This window comes from Bombus pyrosoma, linkage group LG9 (genome assembly GCF_014825855.1).
Source record: "Bombus pyrosoma isolate SC7728 linkage group LG9, ASM1482585v1, whole genome shotgun sequence".
NCBI classification, from domain to species: domain Eukaryota; kingdom Metazoa; phylum Arthropoda; class Insecta; order Hymenoptera; family Apidae; genus Bombus; species Bombus pyrosoma.
Window position 1 is genome coordinate 4,674,381 of NC_057778.1, and position 23,424 is coordinate 4,697,804.

The 23,424-nt window shown below is 33.4% G+C and overlaps 2 protein-coding genes across 16 annotated transcripts in view; one reads left to right on the plus strand and one right to left on the minus strand.

Moving 5' to 3' along the window:
• Window positions 1–23,424, minus strand: part of LOC122571058 (fasciclin-1) — a 384,771-nt gene that overhangs the window by 114,447 nt on the left and 246,900 nt on the right. For all 6 annotated transcript variants that reach the window (XM_043734279.1, XM_043734278.1, XM_043734277.1 and 3 more), the window contains exon 2: window positions 20,244–20,379. In XM_043734279.1, coding sequence (XP_043590214.1) covers window positions 20,244–20,379 — 136 coding nt within the window. The remainder of the gene's footprint in view (window positions 1–20,243; window positions 20,380–23,424) is intronic.
• LOC122571059 (origin recognition complex subunit 3) overlaps window positions 1–23,424 on the plus strand; it is a 307,804-nt gene that overhangs the window by 9,597 nt on the left and 274,783 nt on the right. Inside the window, exons 13-15 of one of the 10 annotated variants that reach the window (XR_006317937.1) lie at window positions 5,822–5,874; window positions 6,363–7,153; window positions 7,218–8,421. The exons of 5 other annotated variants lie outside the window; for them this stretch is intronic. Coding sequence is in view for 4 of the 5 variants with exons in the window: in XM_043734288.1 (XP_043590223.1) it covers window positions 7,218–7,310 (93 nt within the window). In the remaining variant the exon portion in view is untranslated. Of the gene's footprint in view, window positions 1–5,821; window positions 5,875–6,362; window positions 7,154–7,217; window positions 8,422–10,725; window positions 11,065–17,951; window positions 18,775–18,811; window positions 19,438–23,424 lie in introns of those variants that run through there. 4 more of the 10 variants (XM_043734293.1, XM_043734292.1, XM_043734291.1 and 1 more) reach the window with 4 other exon arrangements.

Genomic DNA, 23,424 nt, shown 5'->3' on the forward strand with positions numbered 1-23,424 from the left:
TGAGAGAAAATCATTATATATCAGAAAATATTAGTCGTGCGCTTTTCAAACAGCATTTGACAGACACTCATCTGATTTTCGCATTTCCAACATCTGAAACTGCAGTCAGTCATTTGCAACTAAAGATCCACGCTAAATTCCGATTTCTCCATTTGAGATTAAAAAATAGAGTAATTTCTAAAGTAAAACTGCTCCGAAGCAAAGCAACGTTTCGCGTTCTCAAACTCGAATAGAGCCCATCTCTAACATTCGAAAAATATTCACAGCCCCAAATTCTAATTCTATCGGTTGAAGTTACAGGACAGGATAATCTTTAAAGCCAAATTTCTTCGGAGTAAAATAACGTGAGCAGAACTGTATGATTAAGATTGCGCAAGACAACCGGAAATTAATTCACCTAGCATCGGACTGGAATAGAAGCAACGCATACGGCAATGGTTAGGTATTGTGTGACTATGCGTTGGCGGAAATCTTCAACATCGATCATGCCGGTATCGCGAAGCAGGCTTTCAGGGGCTCGTATATGGTACAAAGGCACGTGGATCAGTAAGGAATGTGTCAAAAGCTGCGGGCGGCACAGTTAAGCGGCTTCTCCCTTCGTAAACGTATATGATAGATGACACACGTTATGCCCATGCATTGAATAGCGAATTAAATTTTGCTTGCTTCACAAATTTACTCTTCCGCGGTCTATCCGCATCAGACGCCTGTCATCTATACTATTCGGTTTGTCTAGACGCGTTGCACGCCACACATTCCACGTGCGAAACGTCGGTAATGAGGTTTCGTGTTGACAAAAGGAAAGATTGGTTTCTATGTGTGGTTGTTCTCGATTGATAAATTGAAATCGTAGACGATGCAAGCAGCGAGGAAATAAGACACGAATTTTTTCCATTCTTGCGAAGGATTTAAATGCCACGTGGAATACGCCCTTCGATAACAATTAGTTCAAGTTAGTTGTTCGACAAACGTACTGCTGAAATAGTACAGCAAATGATAAAGTTGAAATGATAAAGTTTATAGTCCATTGTTCGAGATTCAATGTTAGAAATTGGATTGAGCGTAGTGCAAATGTTTTCGAATCCGACTGGAAAGTTTCGAACTCTTTATGAGTACTCCGACGAACATAGTATATATATAAGATATATTTTTAGGTAGATTTTAACGTAGATAAGTTGACTAAATATATATTCAAGTTTCTTATGTATTAATTAGAAGATTTTTATTTTATCCGTGCTACTTTTACGATCGTTCATTGTCTATTTTAAAAAGTAGGGTAGTTTCATACAGAGTTTGAAACGTCGATATTTTATAACTTTAAGTTTATAGTTAGTCAATCGAACATTGGAGTGTAAGTACAGTTGAATGTTTAGTTGAACAACATAGTTGGTTCCACCTATTTCCTTACCGAAGATCAACATCCTTCCACTTTAGCACTAATCTAATATTAGATCAAGAGTTTCTGTAGCTTCCAATTGTACGGTGTTTAGCTTACCTTTGTTATGCTAAAAAGCTACAAAACAGCACGGTTTTTCAAGGAATAGTTATAATAAAGGAAAAGGGCATAATGAAGCCGATAAAACTAAAAAAATCATGAATTTAGTTTCCAAACACTGCTACTTGGGGAAGGTAAAATATTCACATTTCCAAAGCACGATAATTTGGATGGAATAGCGATTCGAAACACTAATAAACGACATAATTCTATTATTTACGTTTATACAAGCAACATAATTTTCCATTTGAGTATTATTAAGCATAATGGATACGAAATACCATAACTTTGTAATGCGTTAAATCAATGACCCAATTCAACTTCATTGGAAATAACCATGAGAAACGTTTCATTCACGTAATAATTCAACTTCCTAGGTGCATATTAATGACATATGTCGTTCATTTGCATACAACTGTACCGACCATGCCACGAGTTTCAACGATTCGCTATTATCCAGATTTCGTTCCGATTTCTGATCCGCGCTATTCTTGATCCTCGCGAACCGTTCTTTCCTCATCGTTCTTTCATTCCTTCTCTCTCTTCTTTCTCTGCTTTTCTTTTAAATTCAGAATACCAATGGACCTTAAATAAAGGAACGAACTCGCTGGTTACTTCTAGATTGGAAAAAAAGGAGATAAAGAAAAGGCGACGGCGGAAAAAGAATTTCTACAAGCGATTGCAATCGCTCGTGTATTTTAACGGGCAAAGACGAAAGTGAACGAATATCGGGGAGAATTAATTGAATTCCCACGGTTGGATTTCCTTCGTCTGACGTGTTGCAGACAAGTTGCCACCGCTGTTTTAGCAAATTTTAACTTCTCTAAGATAAGAATAATCGCGGAACAGGTTTCCTTTGGTATTTTTCGGTTTCTCATGTTGATAGCGTTTATAAAAATGAACGTGTTCTTGGGTGTAGTATATTCTTCAGAATTAGAAAATATTCTTTTGGTACAGTAACGGCGATTAATGACGATGTAACAATAAAATTGCTGTTGATTAGCATCGCTTTGTATTGTTGAGAATCACTATGAGACGTAGAAATTATTATTTTAAGTTTGAAAATTGAAAATTATTATTTTAATCATGTTAGTCGTGAGAAATCATAATTTCTGACTACTTTCTTTATATGTATTTTATTTTTACATTTATAGTATATTTTAGAAAAGTTGATTTAATAAAAAAGAATATTAATGCTTCTGTGTGTTCTAATAGACGCCATCTTTCTGGGACAACAATATTCTCTTTCTCTATTTTGCTTTCTTCTTCGCAAACAATTTTATATTTACCTTTAATTATGTATTTATAGGCAAAAAGAAGAATTTTTATACCCGTGCACGCAAATATGAAAACAAATAATTAGTCGTATATTTTTAATCTTTTGATACGTGTATTACACGTGTTTCGTATATAAAAGTCTTCTTAATAAACGTGCAAAGTACGGAAGAAAATATTTGTTAGAGTATAAAAGGTAGAAAAATAAATATTTATATTTAATTAAATTGATTAACAATTTTAATAACACTTTAATAACAAAAATCTAATAATATTGTTTACAACCTCCGTTATTTTAAATTTTATAAAATATACTAGTGAAAATTCTTTAAACAGAATTATTAAGAGTAGAAAGACTGAAAATACATAGAGAATGAAGTATGGGTTAGCTTCTACATTTAGTTTTCATGTAATCACTGATGCTACTGACCGTACTAGCACGGTTTAATTAAACGAAGGGGCCGTGTTCGTTGAACGTGTTACGAAGTTCCTTGATTGACGTTGATTCCGTTGTTGGAACAAGAAAGAAGAAGCAGAGTATCTTATTCTTCTTCGTAATTAAAACGTCCGCGTCTATGACGAGACGTCTGCTGGTCGTTACTTCTTTAGTATCAATTTGCAAGGGGACTCATCTATTTTCAGTAGTACTGCTTTTTCAATTAGCCCTGCGTATTTCTCAGGCGTAATAGCAATTTGTTAACATTTAAATAGCCTAGTATTTAAAATTTATTGGTGTATCAGTAATTAACTCGATGCTTCGGTTAGGTTTGGGTTAGTTACATTAAGAAATTCGAATTTTTCATGCAATTATACCATCATTAGTTATGCACAATTATTATATAATATTACGTGATATTATATTTTATGCGATTATCTTTATGGAATAAAATTATTTCAGGGCGTATGAAATCCTCGATGAAATAGTAAAAATTCCTATATTCCTAAGATAAAATTTGCATGATCATTATTAATCACCTCGTAATGATCGCATAATACATATACGTTATTTTTCTCAGAAAAACAAGAACTCTAATGTTCTCCTTCTGCCTTTAAAATTTGTCTTTCAAAACGTTAAAAAGCAACGACGACAAAAGACTGGCACTCAGCATAAATCTCTAAAGAGAAGCAAAACCGTTCCATTGTAGATTTGTCGCAAACCTGTTAGCCCTTTAATACTGGCAAAAGGAGCTCTCCTTGCCGGTTTTCTCTTTCGTGATTCAGAACGCGACAAGTCACAAGAGTCGGTCATGCAAAAAGTGCTACAAACGATTTGTTCGTTTTGCTGGCTGATTCAATCTCCGTCCACTTTCGGTGCGGCAATCGATCTCCTTACGTTTGTACGTTCGAGCGGGTATCCATTGGCAAGAAAAATCTATGAAAGGTTCACTTTTCGAAGTTAACGTGGAACAGCGGCGCTAAAAGGAATCAGTTTTTCGCCTGAAGACCGACCAAACCGTCCAAGTATTCGCGTTCCGCTCAATCGTCACGATCCCGATATTCTTTTATTATCTTCCTTAACTTGTCCATATCATCGAGCGAACTAATACTTTGCGATAGGTCCAAATCGATCTTTTATTCTTTTAGTCGACGAGCATGAAGTCTACGTGAACATATAGTTTCTGGATTTAATAGCTAAACTTTGTCATATAGTAGCAGATAGAAGAAAGTTTACAATTTGTATCTGTGTAGGTATATGAATGTAACTTTTAGTTTGATATTATATATCAGTAATCTGGTAACCTATTTATAATATATTAATAATATTAATAATATTATCGTTTAATAAATTAATTAATAATATGAGCACATAGCGTGTATTATATACTATATTAATATGTAACTTAGTATATTAGTAACTTTCCCATCAACAATTTTTATTTACTAAACACGTTGGTAATAGAAATGTTATCGTTCAATGCTCTTGTTAATTATAATCTAGTTTTGTAAACTTACAGTGTGTTTTATGTTTTTCTAAATTATCCAAAAATGAAAGATAATAAATACAACAATATATTGACGAAGATTGGCTGTTAAACCTTGGGACGCTTTGTATATTCTCTCAATATTGGCCAATGTTGTATATTATGCTCCTTCGTGGTGGTTGGCACAAATATCAAAGGTGCTCGTAAATTTTTGTATGAATGATGCATGATTTTTATATGTTGAATGATGTATCGTATATGCTTAAGTCATACTAGTGCGGAATAGTTATGTTTGAAGTTTTTATCAGTTCTCCTTTTTATCAGACAGGTTTGAGATACAGCAAGTATTGAATGATATAAGATTGAAAAAGGTTGGCTTCCGTTGATTGAAACTGAAACTGTAAACGAGTATAGAATACAATTTTGAACGAGAAAGATACTATAAAAGTGTATTGTATTCTGTATTAAATTTCGCGTTGTATTTACCATATCAATAATTTAACTACTATTTTAATCAGTGAATATTTCTTCGATTCTTATAATTTTTCTCAAACGTTTGGGGAAGTTCAAATTTGTAATTTAATAGCGGTTGAAAGTAATTTTTGTTCTCCTTCCTTTCAAAAATTTTTTATATTTCAGTCTTATCGAATCAACTCCTTGTTCGTTCTAAGCAACATCTAAGAATTTAAATATATGGTACTGTTAAAAGTGTTAGATTTCGTAGAATATTTTCGATTAGAAGAATGACTAGAGTAATAAATTATAGGTTTCGACTCTTACGATATTCTCTAATGGAAAACTCTTAAAGCATAATGGTAAAATTTTGCAAACCATACAAACTTAAATTTTCTAAAAATTTCTATGTCATACAAATGTAGGCACGTCAGATAAATTAGACAGGCGATAAGTATACAATTTCCATTTAAAACCCTTATTACTCACTGTTGACTAATGTCACAAGATGAATCTGTAAAATTATGCAGCATGTATCTACTTACTTGCAAGACTATAGATATGTACAGTCTTACAGACGTCATCTGCAGACATTCCGCATTCATTGTCTATGGATATTGTATGCGGAGTATTATATCGTACATGTCGTATATTATGTTGTGTCCATATTTTACAGAACTTTGTGGACATCTACAAATCTCGTATGCAGAACGCCTGTCGACGATGTCTGTAAGTCCATACATATCTCATGACTATATTTTGCTGTAATAGAAAAATACGACTATAACAGAATTTACATCACACTATGAAATAGTTCCACGTACTACAAATTCAGCTACCTATTTCATTGTTTGCTATACTATCTACATATATCTGTCTAAAAACACGAAAGACAAATAAATAATCTAGTAATTTCTATTCGAATTTCCTGTATTTTTCTGATAATAGAAAAATACGATTACAGCAGAATTTACATAACGCTATAAAGCAGTTGAACATATAAATTCAGCTATCTATCAAAAGAGAAATAAAAAAGCTACTAATCGCTCTTCAAATTTCCTCGTATCACGATTTCGTTTAACATCACGTCCCACTGACCCAGCTTAAAACTCTAGAACAGCCGTGAAACGCTGTCTAAATCAGGAGCGAAAAGAAATACGATCTACTGGTTTCACGGCTTCTTAACGAGCGTCAGATGGTGCAATTTGTATTCACAGCGTTCAGCCGGAATTGATGTTTCTCTCAGCAGAGTTTCCTGGCGGAAACTGATTCGCCACGGCACACCGGCCAATATGCCCATCGTTTTTCCAGACAAGCATCCTCAGCTTTCGACAGGCTTCCGCTATCGAATCGACCAGCTGGCTTCTCTCTTTAGTTTAGTTCCACGATATTTTCAACGTAATCTCTTTCCCTCTTGGAAAAAGGATAAAGCCTAGAGACGAACGGTGACTCCGAAGATACGACCGGGTATGCTTCGGGTGTGATGCGAGATTGATACGAAGAAGCTGTTGAGATTGATTTCCGCGTCGCAGAACGAATGATGGCAGAGTAAGCCCGCAATCCCTGTGGGCTCCTACTAACTTACTCGGGACTGTCTTAGAGTGGTACACCTCCACTCCCGGTTCTTTCCATCCGGGATGGAAATAAGTCTGAAAATGAAAGGAGAATACCGTCTCCCGTGGGAAATGTAACCTGCTTGTTCCTCGTTTTATGAATCTTCGAGACAGGTCTTCTTCTTCTGTAGCATTGGCCGCGAAATGGCTACGGAATACGAATCGAGGAAATAGAGTTCGAATTTCTGTGTCTATCAACCTTTGGATGGAATATAGTGGAAGATGGGTCAATTTTCATATAATACATGCAAATGTTTCACACATTTGTTATTATCAAGCTGCGGATTTTTACGTATTTAATATGAAATTCGAGAATGTAGCATTTCATAAAATGCATGTGATATGAAGAGATGTATAAAATATATGAAGTATAGTGTTCCTATAATATCTGTTAGGTAAGATTATTTTCTACGTGACTATTATAAATTGTGGGCGTAAATAATGTTTTTTTTTTCACAGTATTTCAGGCAATGGACAAAAGTCCAACCACTGAAGCCTATGAATGATAACTTTTTATATTACAAAATACAAAGAAGTGGGCGTAGATTTTAATACTACTCATAATTTTTATTAAATTTGCCAATTTGTCGTCAGAAATAATGTTAAAATTTTACTGCAATTTACGGCACATTTTTATAAACGTCTTCATTCATCGATTTTATATGCTTAATTTGATTTTTGTAAGTTATGGTTAGCATCGTGCTTTCATACTGACAAGTAATTTTTTTTTACAAAATTGACATCCTAATTTTTTATGGTTAAATGTCCATCAACTTTGAACTGAGTTTTAAGAAAGGTACCGAAAAGTACCTCCGTGAGTTTTCGTACATTAATTAAAGATGCATTAAACATCATAATAGTATTAAATTTAGTTGCCCAAACTTGAGGAAATAGTCAAAATCGTTATCAATATCTCCATCACATCGCGATGTATGTTTGGCGTAGTCTTTATATTTATATCTTTACATTATATCTGACTAGTTGTTGCTAATGATAGATGATAATGGCAACAACAGTTAAACTCTTTATCCATTATCTACACGGTAATACAAATAGAAATTTCATTTGCAATTGGGCTACTGAAGTTGTGTGAGTAAACCATTGGAAAATATCATGTTTTCTTGTTGGTGGATAGCTAGACAAATTACCCGCAAACACGATTCTAACATAATAAGAATTTATATCTCTATAACGACGCTTTTCCTTTCCACGAAAATGTGACAATCTCATTTTCCAATTTACGATAATAAAATACAATATTTACTCGTTGTATGCGACTAAATAGACATTGCGCATTCATAGATTCAGAGCGTCGACAGAAATCGATAATGTTAGTGTATTTAAGCGCAAGCATCGCGTGAAACATCAGCCATCGCAAGAACATAAACACTACAAGCTGAAATTACGTGTCGTCGGCAAACATCTATCGAAGAACGTTGGAAAAAGCCTAACATCTGACGAGCACTCCACGTTTCGAAGTAGCACTAAATATGTAATTATGTTAAGAAAGACGTTCCTGCGTCTTTCATGCAAGATAACAAGAAACATACGAGAGCGTAATAAATTACTTTGTAATTGTTTTTTACAAATGAACTTTTTAGAAGGAGGAAAGAATAAATTCAAGAAAAAGTGAAGTTATAAAATTAAAGTTGAATTTGTGAAATTTATGATGCATTTTTAATTAAATCCAATAAATTAACTCGAAAAATGAACTATTTCCTAGGACGGCAATATAATAAATATTTAATGAATTATATTATTTATAATAAAATTCAAAGAATATTATCTAAATCGCAATGGAAAGCAAATTTTTCATTACTAAATCATCGAACCATTAATCATTTTTTACATTAAAATCTCATTTCTTGAAAAATTCATTTTTCTTAGCCCTGTCATTCTTGAAACAGCCCGATATTATAATAACGATAGACGATCTTTATTGTACAAGGAAATGAATCTGAAGAGAAGACGAAAGAGCAGGGCATATGTAAGATCACAACAGAAGATACGTACAAATTAAAATTGTGTAATTTTCTTAATTAAAAAGCATGACATAAAAGACTGATTAAACAAAAAGATAAACTAGCGAACGGTAATAAAAGAATGATTAATTCATCCAATTTACTGTTTTACATATTATATATAACGAGTTAAGTCGTTATGGAACTATCATTAATAAAAGCTCGTCGTTCACAGATTTCATCATGTTTTCTTATAAAAAATTCGTAAGAATCGAAAACTAAATTGTTGTACACAATATACGTTATAGAAAAACTGACTTTAAAATTTATCTTTACCCGTTTGTAACAACACCGCAGTTATAAGGTTTATTTAAGCATCGTTTTTTAATTTCCATTATTTTTCAAGCGTGTTTTCACCAAGATTGAGGTTTAATTTGTTTTTATAAACACTGCGCAGCATGCGAGATTGAGACAGGCAAACTGAAAAGAAAAGAACGCAAAGAAAAAGAAAGAGAATCGCTAAGTGAACAAGTAGAAAGAAGCAAAGACGGAAAGAATGAGGCGGAGAAGAGAAAGTTGAGTTCCGAGTGGAGGTGAAATGATAAATTAAACCGAGCACACTAATGTGCTGCAGCAAAACAAGACGGCCAAAGTTGCAAAATTATGAAACTTCCAAGACTAATTGTGAAACTTTTCGCGATGTACAAAATTTCTGTAAACTTGCCGGAGTGGTTAAGCTCGACTCGGCCTTCTTCATCAAATCGAATAATCATTTAATATCCAGCTTTAAAAATTGTTTCTGACAATTCGATGTCAGGCTTCGTGGAAGATTAAAAATTATTATTAAATTGGAAAATGAAATCTTTAACTTGAAAAAAAAAATAATATCTGGTTTTTTCTTTGAATATTTGGAACTTCAATGGGGACTTGTTTCATCTTTTTCGTGAATATATATCTTTGTTTCATCTTCAAGAGATATTTTTTAGCAAATTCTTCGAGAGATTATATCGTTTATACTTTTCTATATCATCTTTATATAAAATATTCTCATACGTATCATAAAAATATGAAGCAGTTTCTGTTTCTAACGCTTACTTAGAAGAATGCATTTAAATTCATTGAATCCTCCTTTACTAGCAGCCTGAAGTATAAAAGATTGATTTTTCATTGATCCTAAAAATGAAATTAAAAATTGATTCTAAACGAAATTAGTTTCCCTTCGTTAAACGGTTCGTCTAGATTTGAAAATGTTGTCTCCGAACATTTGTGGATTTTACATGGAAACTAACTTTTCGCCATTTATTGAATGATTCGTCCAGACTTGAAAATGTCTACGAGTATTTTGTGTGATTTCTATTAATTCGATTACAAAATTGTACAATCACCAAGTTGAATTGAAATGGCACCGGATTCAATAGTTGCGGGAAGTTGTAACTTTCGCAAGTTCCTCGAAGGTTACTGAATAGAGTGGTATCACTTAAAACGACTCGATTTTCCAGGCGGTACGGTTTGTTATTTAATCAAAAGTCGAGATCGCAAAGTTCCTTTCCGCAGTAACTTTTGCCGGAAGTTTTTTGTTTATTGTTTTACCTCGGCCAGCATCGAGTTCGCGGAATCAGTCGTCAATAAGTGGCTAACCGTTCTTACGGTAAGTTACTTTGAGAAATTGCCCCCGACCCGAATAATATCGATTCAACCGTTTTATTTCGTCGAACTCTGTGGACCTGCTTTCAATTATTTACGCAAAGCACCCACCGGGCAGTCCCTAGAGAAATTCAGTCAAGCAATTCGCTCTACAATCGTGAAATAATTTACGATGCTTTGATGAAAAAGAAAAAAACACGCGCAATATCGTAGAATTGTGTTTATTAAATTTGAAGATCACAGGGAAAGAACGCATATCAGCACGTTTAAAGTTTAATAATAGTCCATTGAAGACCAGATGAGAGAAAAGAAGATAATAAGTCTATATTTGCTAATTTTGCGATTTTTATATCATTTGATAGCTACAAGAGGATACTGTAACGTGCTTTACAACTAATTGAGAAGGAAAAAAAATCTGTGTGAACAAATATATTACCTTTCAATAGTACAAAGTGATAGATCCAAGAAATTTTATATAAAATAAATGGAATGACTAATTTGATGATAATCAACAATTGTACAATATTCAGAAATAGATACAGAGGAAGAATACGTCTTTTTATCAGGCTTTACATTTCTTTTCATAGTATGAAGCTTTCTTCTAATCATATGAAAGAACTACTACTGGTATTTAGATTTAATTAATTTGTATGTAAGTGCTATAATAAAAATGTTGTGCAAGTACTTCCTGTAGCCATTGTACAAGCAGGAATGTGTCGTATGGTGTAATTTATGTATCACTCCATCACACAGAATTTTGAATAATCCTCAGGAATGTTCCTAACTCAAAATACCTAGAAAACCAATAACCTACTTCCCGATATACTGCTCAATCGTTCAACTTATTACTACAGCATCAAACCTCCACCTTTCTTCACATCAAACAATTGTCCAAAGCGTAAACTTCATAGCAGGCGACCCTCATCAATTCCAATATATAGTTTAATATGAGGCACAGTTGCGTGTGTCGCAGTGTTGAGGTTGGTTAACTAACAGCGCCGTGAGTAGAAGATTTTCTAGTACAATAGCTCTGATTACAATGTGATTTCGCCCGGTCGAACGAGTTTGAAATTCTCCAGTCAGTAACAAGACAAACAATGGCAAGGAAGCAAGGAGCTTGGCCTGTGGCTAAGAGCCGCAAGATGTGTCGCAGCCCTAACCGGCTTGTTCTCTGCTACGTCGAGCACCATGTAACCAGGTTCTCCTTCTTAGTTGGAGGTCCTCCAAAGTCTTCTCTCGTCTCGTCTAGCCTCGTCTATACACTGTTCTTAAGTTTCACGCGAACGCCCGAACAGTTAAGTTACCCCTTAAGGCCAAAGTTCGCGTTTCTCTTCGTCGCCTGACGAACGTGTACCTTCTCCTCTTTTCGTTTCTCCTATTCCAAACCTGGCCTGATTTTCCCTTTCCTCCTTTTACCCCGGCTCGTACGCTTTCCAACTCTTTAACTTTGTACGAGTAAATTTACCGACACGCGGAGCGTTTAATATTACGGAAGACACAGTTCTCTCTGCTTTAGCAAGATGGAAGGTTTGGCTTTCGTTCAAACTAACCTATTCAAATAGTTGTTGGTGGAATAACATTGGAAAATATTCTTGCGTGTGTCTCTTTATTCAGTGAAGAGTATCGTGGTAAAGTTTTTTTGCAATCGAATTGTTAGGGATCTTAAAATATACTGCTTTTTGTGATATTAAATTTCAAATCTGAAAGCTCAAATTTCAAATTTTATATCTCATATTTTCAATTTCAAATGTCAGAGCTCAGACTATAATTTTGAATTTTACATTAAAATAATCAGTCGTCGAGTTTCAAGTTTTGTATTAGAAATTTTTAATTTTAAAGATGAAAGAACAAATTTCAAATCCAAAAGCGCAAATGTCAAATTAATCGAAATATTGCTCGTTTTAATATTAAAATATAGAAGGCATTAATATATTGTTTATCTCGGTAATCTGCTTTACAAACAAGCTGCTTTCAATTTCAACTACTTCATGCCAAAATCAGCTTGCTAAAGATATTAAAATCTTCCTGTTTAACCATATAAAAATATTAAAATCAAAAAATCAACAAAAATTTCGTTATCGTGTTTTTCTCCTATAATATTCACACGCTAGTAGTAATAGTATTTGCGACAGGAAAACACGTCTCTTACTAACAGACATTCTCTTTGGTTAATAAAACTTCCGGATATTAGGGAGATTTAGACACTGTATTTTACTCGTAACAGCAGCTTTGTCGAACTAATGTCTTTCGTTTAGTTAAAGTTAGAGACAGTGATCGTTAGGAATATTATGATCAATCTTACTTCTTCTAACCAAGCGTACTATTTCTTCGATACTGCTAGTTGCCCGCAGTCTTCTATTAACTTGTCGTGAAACTTTTTCAAGGGATACGTTATACCGACCAACTGTTCCTTCCCTTTCTATTCGTGACTGCATAGAAAGAACGCGGCTCTTGTTACTTCTTCGCTTACGTGTATTTCACTTTTATACGGGGTGAGTCACTAGAAGAGGGTTGGATAATTTTTCATCGATAACAAGTGGTATTCTACTCCGCCTCTGAGGAATATTTATGACTCAACTCTCGGGTGACTTCGAGATAATATTAGATGTAGTTTATCAACTCTTGAAAAGTTAATTGATATAATGACAGCATTATGGATTAGACAAATATTTTTTATATTTTTTTCTGATTTTAATATAAGAGTTATTCTGTTAAAGTAGCAATCCTCTAAATCTAACAATTTTCAGGCTCTTTTAAAAGTAGATAAGTTGAAACATATTGTATGAATTTTTTTTTTTTATTTGGGTCATATCATGTGCAGTGGTGTTTCAGTTATTATTTTACATTTTTTTTTTAATATTTCTCTTCTGGAAAACGAATAAAAAGTACCTCAATAATGCAGAGTGTAACATTGATAATGACAGTGAAGTTTATAAAGCTTTTGAAGATTGGAAATGTTTTTGACATGTAATATTGTTCAGTATGAAGTAAACATCTTTCAAAAACGTAAAATACTAGAGGAAACAATGAAATTATTCTCCAATTTTTTTTATTGTACAATTTTTTAGTTCACTAATTCTATGATTCGTGGATTATTCCATTTTTTGGGTTTTTGATCCCCCGATTCTCTAATTCCTCAATTTATCTCACAATTCAGTTATTAAAAAAATAACTTTCATAACTTTTTGAATATATTTTCTGCATAAACCATAATGAATATTAACTTTCAATTAAATTACTACAAAATTCCTTTCGAAATAACTTTTTCATTTCTTCGAAATAAGGAGAAATGCATTCTTTTTAACTTGACGAAATACATTACATTCAGGAAGTAAGATGTTTCTTCAACGAGCAATATCGATGTTAAATAGTCTACGCTGGAACAATAGCCACCACGATTGCCAGACCCTGAACCTTCATTTCTAAGGCCATATAAATCGATACTTTACTCTCAGAACGAATATCAAATACTTAACCCTCTGCGGACGAGTGTCGGCACACAGCCAACTAAGTCATTTTACTATTGCGAACGCGTGTCTGCATATAGTTGCCCGAATCTCTTCACTGTTCCGGACACTTATTTTGAAGTGACTGGAGTACGTCTATTTTTCTGAGCGATAATCTTATGCGTGTTTACGCATGGATATAGTAAACTAAACAGTATTATGTTTTTGATAAAAGAAAATTATAGATCTATAGCGGTGAAATCTTGTGTTCCGTTTAACATAAAGTCGCGATGATGGTCGAGTCAGAACGAATTTCAGTTTTTCAAAGGCATTACCAGACGAATCAGCGAACCTTTTGCATATTTTATATATTTTTTATAATACAAGCGTATTGTAGATATCTAATAATTACATTTTATACAGGAATACCACATTAATACCACAATAATCAATAAATAGACTGTTATTATATGAATTATATGTAGTATGTTATCATATTTTGTGTCATGCTATTACATGAATTGTTGTACATTTTTAGAAAAATTGAAAATTATAAAAAATCTACATCACATACAAGGATATATTCTTTATTCAAATAAAATATTCCACCTAATGAAGTTTTAACCGACATAAAATATTTCTTATAATATTAAGTGACTAAAATAAATTTTCATTTAGATTTCATTTCCTTAATTTTATTCTTAAAAATATGAAATTGCATAAATACTAGGAGTCTATTAATAAGATAAACCATGGCCTTTCAAAAATAATTTCCAATTACCTCATATTTTTCCTAGTTCATGTCGATAACAAAACTCCAGCATCCCACAGAAGCGAATTTATTTCCTCCGGTGAATATAATTCGACCAACAGTACCACGCAGCGCGTTATTTATTTCACAAATTACAAATTAGAACTTGAACCATTTTCTTATCGAAAAAACCAGACTGTCGTTCGCAGATTCTTCTTAATGCGAGGAAGTTTTTTCACATCTTAATCGAGCTGCGTTTCTCTTTACCTCTCGCGAGGAGAACCCTCGAGTATTTCAAGTATTCGAAGGGTTGGTTGGCGTCTAAGCGCGGGGCCAGTCAGAAGGGAGTCTAAAAAGAAATATATCTCGTGAATGACGATTATTCGTCAGTGGCTCAGCCTGACTGCCGGCGACGAAAGTTACAAATACCCAGAGGTACCCATCTTCACACGGGGAACGCACTCCTTGTTTCACCCCTCGACGCCGGTATTCATCGTGGATTAAACGCGAAGAAGACGTAATGAAGGTCGCTACCTATTCCCCTTGAACATTCTCCGACTCCGATGGTAGATATTCTCTTTTCTCAGCAGAAAACAATTTTTGAACAATTTTTATGTATTTTTATGCTGTCTGTATACACATATTTTTGCAGAATTTTTATCCGTGTCATATAAACTGAAAGATTCCATTCAGTTTGCGTAAGTTGAAAAATATTGTACTTATATTTTTCAGTCGAAGTAGTTTGTATATCAAACTGTTTCACTTGTCTCGTAAAGCGCTGATCTGTTCTACTTGCATGACTTTATACCGTTTTATTCCATTTGTCAGGTCTGAGATGTCACTATGCTACTTCTCTGACTCGGTTGCTGGGATTGCTTTTAAAATCTTCTCGTTTTGTTTGTGCATATATTTACACTTATTTATTCTATTTAAATTTTTTATATTTATTATGTACAACAATATAATATTGGAATTTCGATATGTTTCATTATTAATGACCTTAGTTTCACAATTTTTAACACCGCGATATTTATCGAGATATTCCGATAGACTGTAATACTTAATTTTATGTAAGACAGAGTATTTTCAAACTATTAACGAATTTTGAAAATAATTTGAAATTTCATGTTAAATACTTCGCTACTTTGTATAGTATGACATAGAAATAAAATGAGCACGAACGGCGCTTGAAATAAAATCGATAGAATTTATAATTTCGAATGCCCATTGAATTTAAATCGATTAAGTGAAAAAATTACGCTCGAATAATGACAGCATAAAAATAAAACGTTTAATCGAACCGAATAAAACTTCATATGAATATCATGAATCTTTAAATCGAAAATTACTTCGGAAAATTTGTATGGTTTCTAAAATAGTCAGTATTTATTTATTATTACTATTTTTATCCATGACTCTGGATGTTTAACAATCGTAGCTGCGACTGTTATATAACCTGTGTTATAATGAATATTCAATTTAGTAAATTCTAAATTAGTAGAATTCTACGTTGATAGAATTCATACAGAATTCTAAATGATTTTACACGTATGCGAAAGTAAGTATTCCACGTACACCGATTTAATAAATTCATCACGTTCGAAGAATAACAGTTTGAATAAAATCGCCCTTAATTGTAAGAACCAAGTTTTTCATTTGGCAGCGAAATTGAACTGGGAATGAAATTTTTGTCGTTCAAAGGGTAACTTCAAGAACCCGGACATCTTTCCCTTCTCTTGTCGCTCGAGGCATCTTAAACGCGCAAAGGAAGTTTCTTCATAAAACGGCAACGCCCTTCTTAATTCCTTGTTTCCTTCGCGCGCGCACTTTCTTCGCCAGCAATCGTGAAAATGCCTCGGGTCACGAAGGGGCCGCTGAACATAGGAAATCACCGTATAAAACCGGATATCACTATAAAATCAAGGATTTAGTATATCTATATGCCAGATGCGCATTTCTTCTTTATCCAATCTCTGTTTTCGCAATTACGAACTTATTTGTCAAAAAGAATGATGTGCTAAGAATTTTGAGGAAATTCCTTGAATGATGTGTAATAGATTTTATTCGTAATTTCGATCTGGATAGAGTTATCATTAATAAGAAATAATATAATGAAATAATAGTTAGAAAAGAGAATTTCAATTCAAGTCTTTTTAGAAATTCTAACGCTTCTATAATAAAATTAGAATAATTTAATACTACGTCATTTTTGACTAATTAGAAATAAATTCTGCGAATTTAAACTTTGCATGAAGTTGCTTGCGCATTATACATATACTTTTAATTTACTACAGTACTAGAATTAACACTTGGAATTTTAATAATTTCGATAATTCCTTCCGAATTAAATTGAGATTAATATTCGAAATTCCTGGAGTCTTCCGTTATCTATGTGTAGTAATTGGAAGCCTTATCAATCGCATTGTGACCCTGTCAGTGACATTAATCCCATCGGAGGTCTCTGTTCGTTCCCTAAAGCCGTTCTTCCTTAGTTAATGCAGCGTTACCTCTGCAATCTCGCGCCAGTGCACCGACGACGGCGCATTATAGCGATTTACAGCAGTCGACCAATCCCTCATAGTAGCCCCACTGTGTCGGAATATATGATGCTATCACGCTGCTCTGTCAATTATTATCAACGACTCGCTTGGATACCTCGTTGGCAGCTTGACCTATCGACCAGACACGTTGAAATCTCTTAAGCCAAACAATTTTACTTAATATTTCTCAATTATTACGTGTTCATTACGATCGAAATTTCTGAAATTACGATACGATTCGAATTACGATAGAATTGTTGGTAATAACGTTTTTTTTTCTGAAAATACATACTGTAGTTTATGAAAGTATTTGAACATTTACCATGGAAAATTTTTATAAACATATTGCGTGTATTATACAAAATCCTTTGAAATATCATCGATACCGTGAAGAGATACGACTACCGTGGTTATACTGGTAGAATTTGACACCAATTCGAAAATGTATATAAAAGTTATAAGACATTCATCGCAAACATAAAGTTGGTAAAAACTTAATATACAGTATGAATAATTGTCTTAAATATACAATGAGTGGGCTGCGGATTTTTATGCAAAATCATATTTTTCAGAATGTAATTAAAAAAGTAGGACCATGGTGAGAAATTATTTCACTCATCAAGTATTATGGAAAGCAGTATACTGAGGATATTTAATATATATTTCTACATTATGTACATTTTGTACTATTCTGCAGCCACAAATTTCCTATAAATGCATGAAGATTAGCAGTCTACTAATAACAAGCGTTGTCGACGGTTCCACCGAATTATTGAAATTTGCATCGTACCAAATTCCAATTAGGAACAAATGATTGTCTTACACCTATGATTCTCGATAATACTCAATAGGTTCGCGTTATCTGCATCAACAAAAGGAACATTTCCTAGCAGAGACAGAGATGAAGCGATTTCCTCTTAGACGATTGGATAACACGGGCTGGGGAGAATTTAATCGTGTGCGGTCTCGATTCCATTCAAGCTTTGAATACGGCTGCTATGGTAGTCAACCACCGTGAAGGATAGCGCGGAACTCTGATTGTCAGGGATCGATCAGTTCAGAATTGAGAAGTCACCGGAGACGAGCCGCAGACTGTTGACATTGTGAAGTTGTTATACATAAGTAATACGCGTGCATTGAATCCAGAACTTAGCAGATGAACGTATGTATAATGCATAATAGAATAACTGGTTTTGATCCTCGGCTATCAATTTTACTCGATGAATATTTTCGTAAGATGGATGATATTTTTGCGTGGAAGAGGGAGACACTCATATTATTAATCAAGTTATTTAAAATTAACAGGATTTTTACAATTGACGTGAAATGTATTGTATTTTAAATTCTACTTTTAAACGACAGCGTATACAGTAGCTCGCGAATGTACCCACTTGAAAACTTACAGAAACTTTATGCAAGTATATTATGCAAGTGTGTTATACATTTTGAAATTTCGTTCATATTGTAACGAAGTTCATATTGTAATTTCTGTGTAATAATTTCTATATATATGTATATACATAGAACGAGTGGTGCACATTTTCAGGTTCGTCTCAACATTTTATCAATATAATCGCGATAGTCGTGTCTCAGTACAGTGCTAATAAAATGTCAAAATGTTTCATAAAACACACACAATACATCCATGAAAGTTTCTTATGGTATCTGTCCAAACACTTTCACGGATCAGTCTATGCGAAAACTATTAAAGGATGTTTAGTATATAGGAAAGCAAAACGATATGAGATACTGGGATTACGTGTAATGAATCACGTTGAACCACGACGTATACATGCTGTTACATTTTCGAAGATGCTCGGAATCGAATGGCCATCAATCTAAATGTGTATATAGGGTGTATTGTAGAATCGCAAATGCGTCGGAACGTGTGGTATCCTCGTGTGCCTCGTCGAAGGACCTTGAATTACGGTTACACGCGCTGCAACTCCTGTACATATTTGATGTATTTTCAATCGAATCTCCCTTTGCGGCTAAGTCCATCGTCATTTTACATGCAGACACGTCGATGAGTACCGAATACGCGTATATAAGCCCGCATGTACACGTATGTAGCATATCTTCGAAGATCAAAGAGCTATGTTCCGAAATTCATGGGATTAATGTATTGATTAGTCTGACGTGTAACTATAAGAACGCAAGAAATGGGTTAGACTTGTTTGAATAAATCATACGATAAATGATATCACTAGTGGTAGATAAGAATTTGGTTGTTGATAGTCAAATTCTATACGTATATAGATCTTTGGAGAGATCAGAGAATAATTTGGAATTTGAGGATTGGACCGATAGCTATTTGGAAGAAAACGAAAAGAAAAGATAAATGTGTGTGAATACCGACAAGGTATTTAAATTATTCTAAAAATGAATTCGATGTTTAAGGATAAGATTTGATTCTTTAATGTATAAGTATAGAATACCTTGAAAAAAAGAGTAATTTTATATTCGTGATTAGATTGATATCTAATTAATTCTAATTAAATCTAATTAATGTAGGTATTTTCCTAATAGCGAATGTGTTAAAGGATATTTTCTGAGTCTTCCATTTAATAAAATTTTCGTAAATTTCCCAGTCTATTGTGTATATCATCTATTATTAAGATGTACAGTGTATTAATTACTATACAGACAGAACAAAAGACGATTGGAGAAGCTTCTAAAATGAACATGATCATTGTATTTGTGAGCACGTTTGTGAGTGATGGAACGGTTTTGTAATTCGACACCAAGAAAGCATCAATATTAGGATGAACATCTAAGAATCTCGAATTACATGTAATTTTAGAAAATATAGTTCGAAGTAAAAGGAATCGAATATTTCCACCACTTCAGTAACTTTAGAGTAAAACTATGTAATGCTTGTAGCTAATTTTGTACATAAAAAACATACAAGAATATACAGAACATTTCAAATAGAATATATCTTACATCCACTGTGTTCCTAAACTTTTAAGTACAACAATAGTAAAGAAAAAGTATGGACTATCCAAGCCAAATACTTTTTAAATGCGCAAACGAGCTAATGTCTCATTTTTCTTTTTCTTTCGGTGAAAACGAGGCAAACACTTCCCGAGTCTTTTTAAAAACCTTCGGATGAACGTGACAAGAACACGCAAGGTACTTACACATATGGTAGAGAACCAAGTTTTTCGTAGTTCCGCTGTACTTTTGGAAAGCTCGATTTGTTGGCGCGAAAACCGTCACGTGACGATACGTGAGCGTGGTGTTAGCTACCTGACTTGCTTCCAATAACTGATAAAACTGCAACAAAAAGAGTATACAGATTATTACTTGAAAACATCTTGAGAGAATTATTATATTTATTTATATTATATTTTCATCTATTTTGTCTATTCTAATAATTATATTTGTGTAGTATCGAAAAAAGGGGGGTATACGCTTGGTCCATTATATATTTAAGGTACAAACTAAGAATCGTAAGAGTGCTGAGGAAGAAAGAAAGAGAGAGAAAGAGTGTAAATAAGAGTGTATGTCTTCGTGAGGTCAAAGCTAAATGAGTAAAGGAGTGGGAGAAGGATACGAGGGTTGAGGGTCAGCGATTTTCGACCTGAGAAGTCAGAAGTTGGAAGCCCAGTGTTAGGGTAAGACGTACGAAGTTATTGTAATCAGTTTTTGTTTTGGGTATTGCTTGTACGGATAAAACTAAACTTAACTTCAAATAAACCATCCTTTCTTGTCCTTGCTCTCGACCATATTTTGATACTACATTTGTACGTTATATTACATTATTGTATTTTTACCACATTTGGAACAAATTCGATAGTCATTAAAACACACGAAAGAATGTTTTATTCGATATATTACAACTTCTACCAGGAAGTACATGTAGTTGAATGAAGGTAAATTTACACTAAATATTCAAATTCTGTGAAAAGCGGGAATGTTTCAAAACTTCTTAATGCACATATACGTATGAGCATATATATCAGGTTGACGCATATAAAATATTTTTTCGAAATTTAAATTTAACCGGTCAATATTACTCGCTATGTGCGTTATCTTCACCGAGCAAAGCTTCAAGTTTTATCCATATTTTGGAAAAGCGATATTTCGTATGCACAAACTTAATGTTAACAATAAGGAGGCAAATTAGTGTGCAAGTTAAATTTGGAAGTTGACGCAATCAATATCAATTTAAAAATATATGCAATACTACATATTTTATATAATGTTTCAGTTTGTAAAATATAGAAAATATAATATAATTAACAAGTATGTTAAAAGTCAAACCGTTAGTAATCAAAAATCGTTAAAAAGTTTTTTCATCCTCACATCGTTTATTACTTGAATTTTTCAACTAATTTTTGTCGCAAGGGAATAAAATTCAGCTTACAATGCCCGATCACAAAAATTTTAGATTTTGTAGAATTACCATAGAATTATCATTCTTTTAAACCGTCCTAAATATACAGCGTCATTCGAAATTCCAGATTAAGGAAACTCTAAACGAAGATCTCTGCGAAAGCAATTAAATTGCAAAAGTTTTCTCTTTTCTGAAAGATACGATGTTCTATAATAAAATATAATTTCCTGAGTATTCTCAGTTTTCATCATCGTCGCTAATAATCACACAGATAGGTGTATTTAATGCGATGTTAAAACGTATCCGTTAAAAAAGAATAGAAATATTATAGATACTTGTACATCTGAAGTAAACCCTATATGACGTTCGAAATGCTTAACGAAAATGAAAAACTAGCATTTCAACTTTTCACTGATGTACAATCATGTAGACGTTATCGCATTAGTGGCATTATGAAAGAGGAAACGAAAGAAGCATTTATCGATTTTCTGTCAGACTGCGAGCGTATAGGTATCATAGCGCAAGAAGTAATATGTGAAATATGTAAGTCGAGTCACGCTGGATTAAACTTACGATTGTGCATAGCGAATTAGCGATTCGCGTTCCAGAGGCTGGGGCAAAAGCGCTTAATCCGGCGCGTCGAATGAAATTTGCCGGGATCTTTCGTCTCCACCGAAAATTTGCACAAAGGAAGCTCGTTAGTTATCAATGCGCAATTAATCCTGTGCCAAGTCAAAGCGGGGAAAATATTATATCCGTGCGTTGTGAGTCACGTTTTCTTCTCAACGCCGCAGATGGAAAAACATGGTGAATTACGTGTCAGAAAAACCCCGACGAAAGTGTATCCTTTCCTAAAGATAATAACGTAATTCTACAGGTTATCATTCGCTTTATTTTCAGAGACCGTCAAATGTACCTTCGCCGCGTTACTGCTCTATACCATCAAGTTTTTGTTAAGACGTTGTTAAGATCACGCTATTATGCGAAATTATAGTATTCACAGATTAGAAACTTTTTATTGAACGAAATAGTGTTACGAAAGTGATTTGAGTAGTATGATAGGAGTAATTTTAATACGTATGTTTATTATGATTTTGGTCCTATTTTATGTATAACTTGTAGCAAAGTTATTTATATAAAATTTGTGTGATAAAAACAGTTCTCATAATCTTCTTTGTATAAGACTAATAATTTCTCCACATCTCTATAAAATTTTTTAACGAGAAACAAACTAATAGTGAGAATCGAGTCATAGTGATACTTCAAGAACATTTAGATGACAGAAACGGAATATTCTATAAGAATATCATCATATATAAGAATATAAAAAAATCAAAAGTTAATTAATAGAAATTCTAGTTCAAATAATTGATTTCTTTCTTTGAAGAAAGAACAAAAACAAGGGCTATTTCCTATTCACTATAATATTAAAAGAAATGTTATATTTTCAAAATATTTAGGATGTTTGATAATAAAACGAGTTCTCTCAGTTGGACGCAACATTGCATCTCATAAACATGTCTTTTAGTTTTCTATTTTATACATTGAAACGATGTATAAGATTAAAAGAGTTTTTATAGGCGATTCGTGTTTCATGGAATTTCATCGCTCGTCAGAATTTCATTCGGTTCGCGTTTGACATTTCTCTCTTTTAAAAGTGCCTTCTGTCGTAATAAAAGAGCAAAAGCAGAAAAACAAAAGCCAGACAGCGTCTGTCTGGCTTTCATGTCGCCGTATCAAATTGTTGCTTCTGAAACAGTCTTTGATTTATTCAACTTAGTTTGCTTTGAGATACCTACGATCTTCTTTTGTACAAATTGAATACTCATGGAATCTTCGACTTGTGGAAATCTTCTATACGATTCCAGTTTATATTTTATATACGTTTTAGTCGTTGCATGGAAGTCGAGTTTAACATATTCCTCAAAGGATTCCTTTCGAATATTACGAAATGCATCACATATCTTACATATCACTTCTAT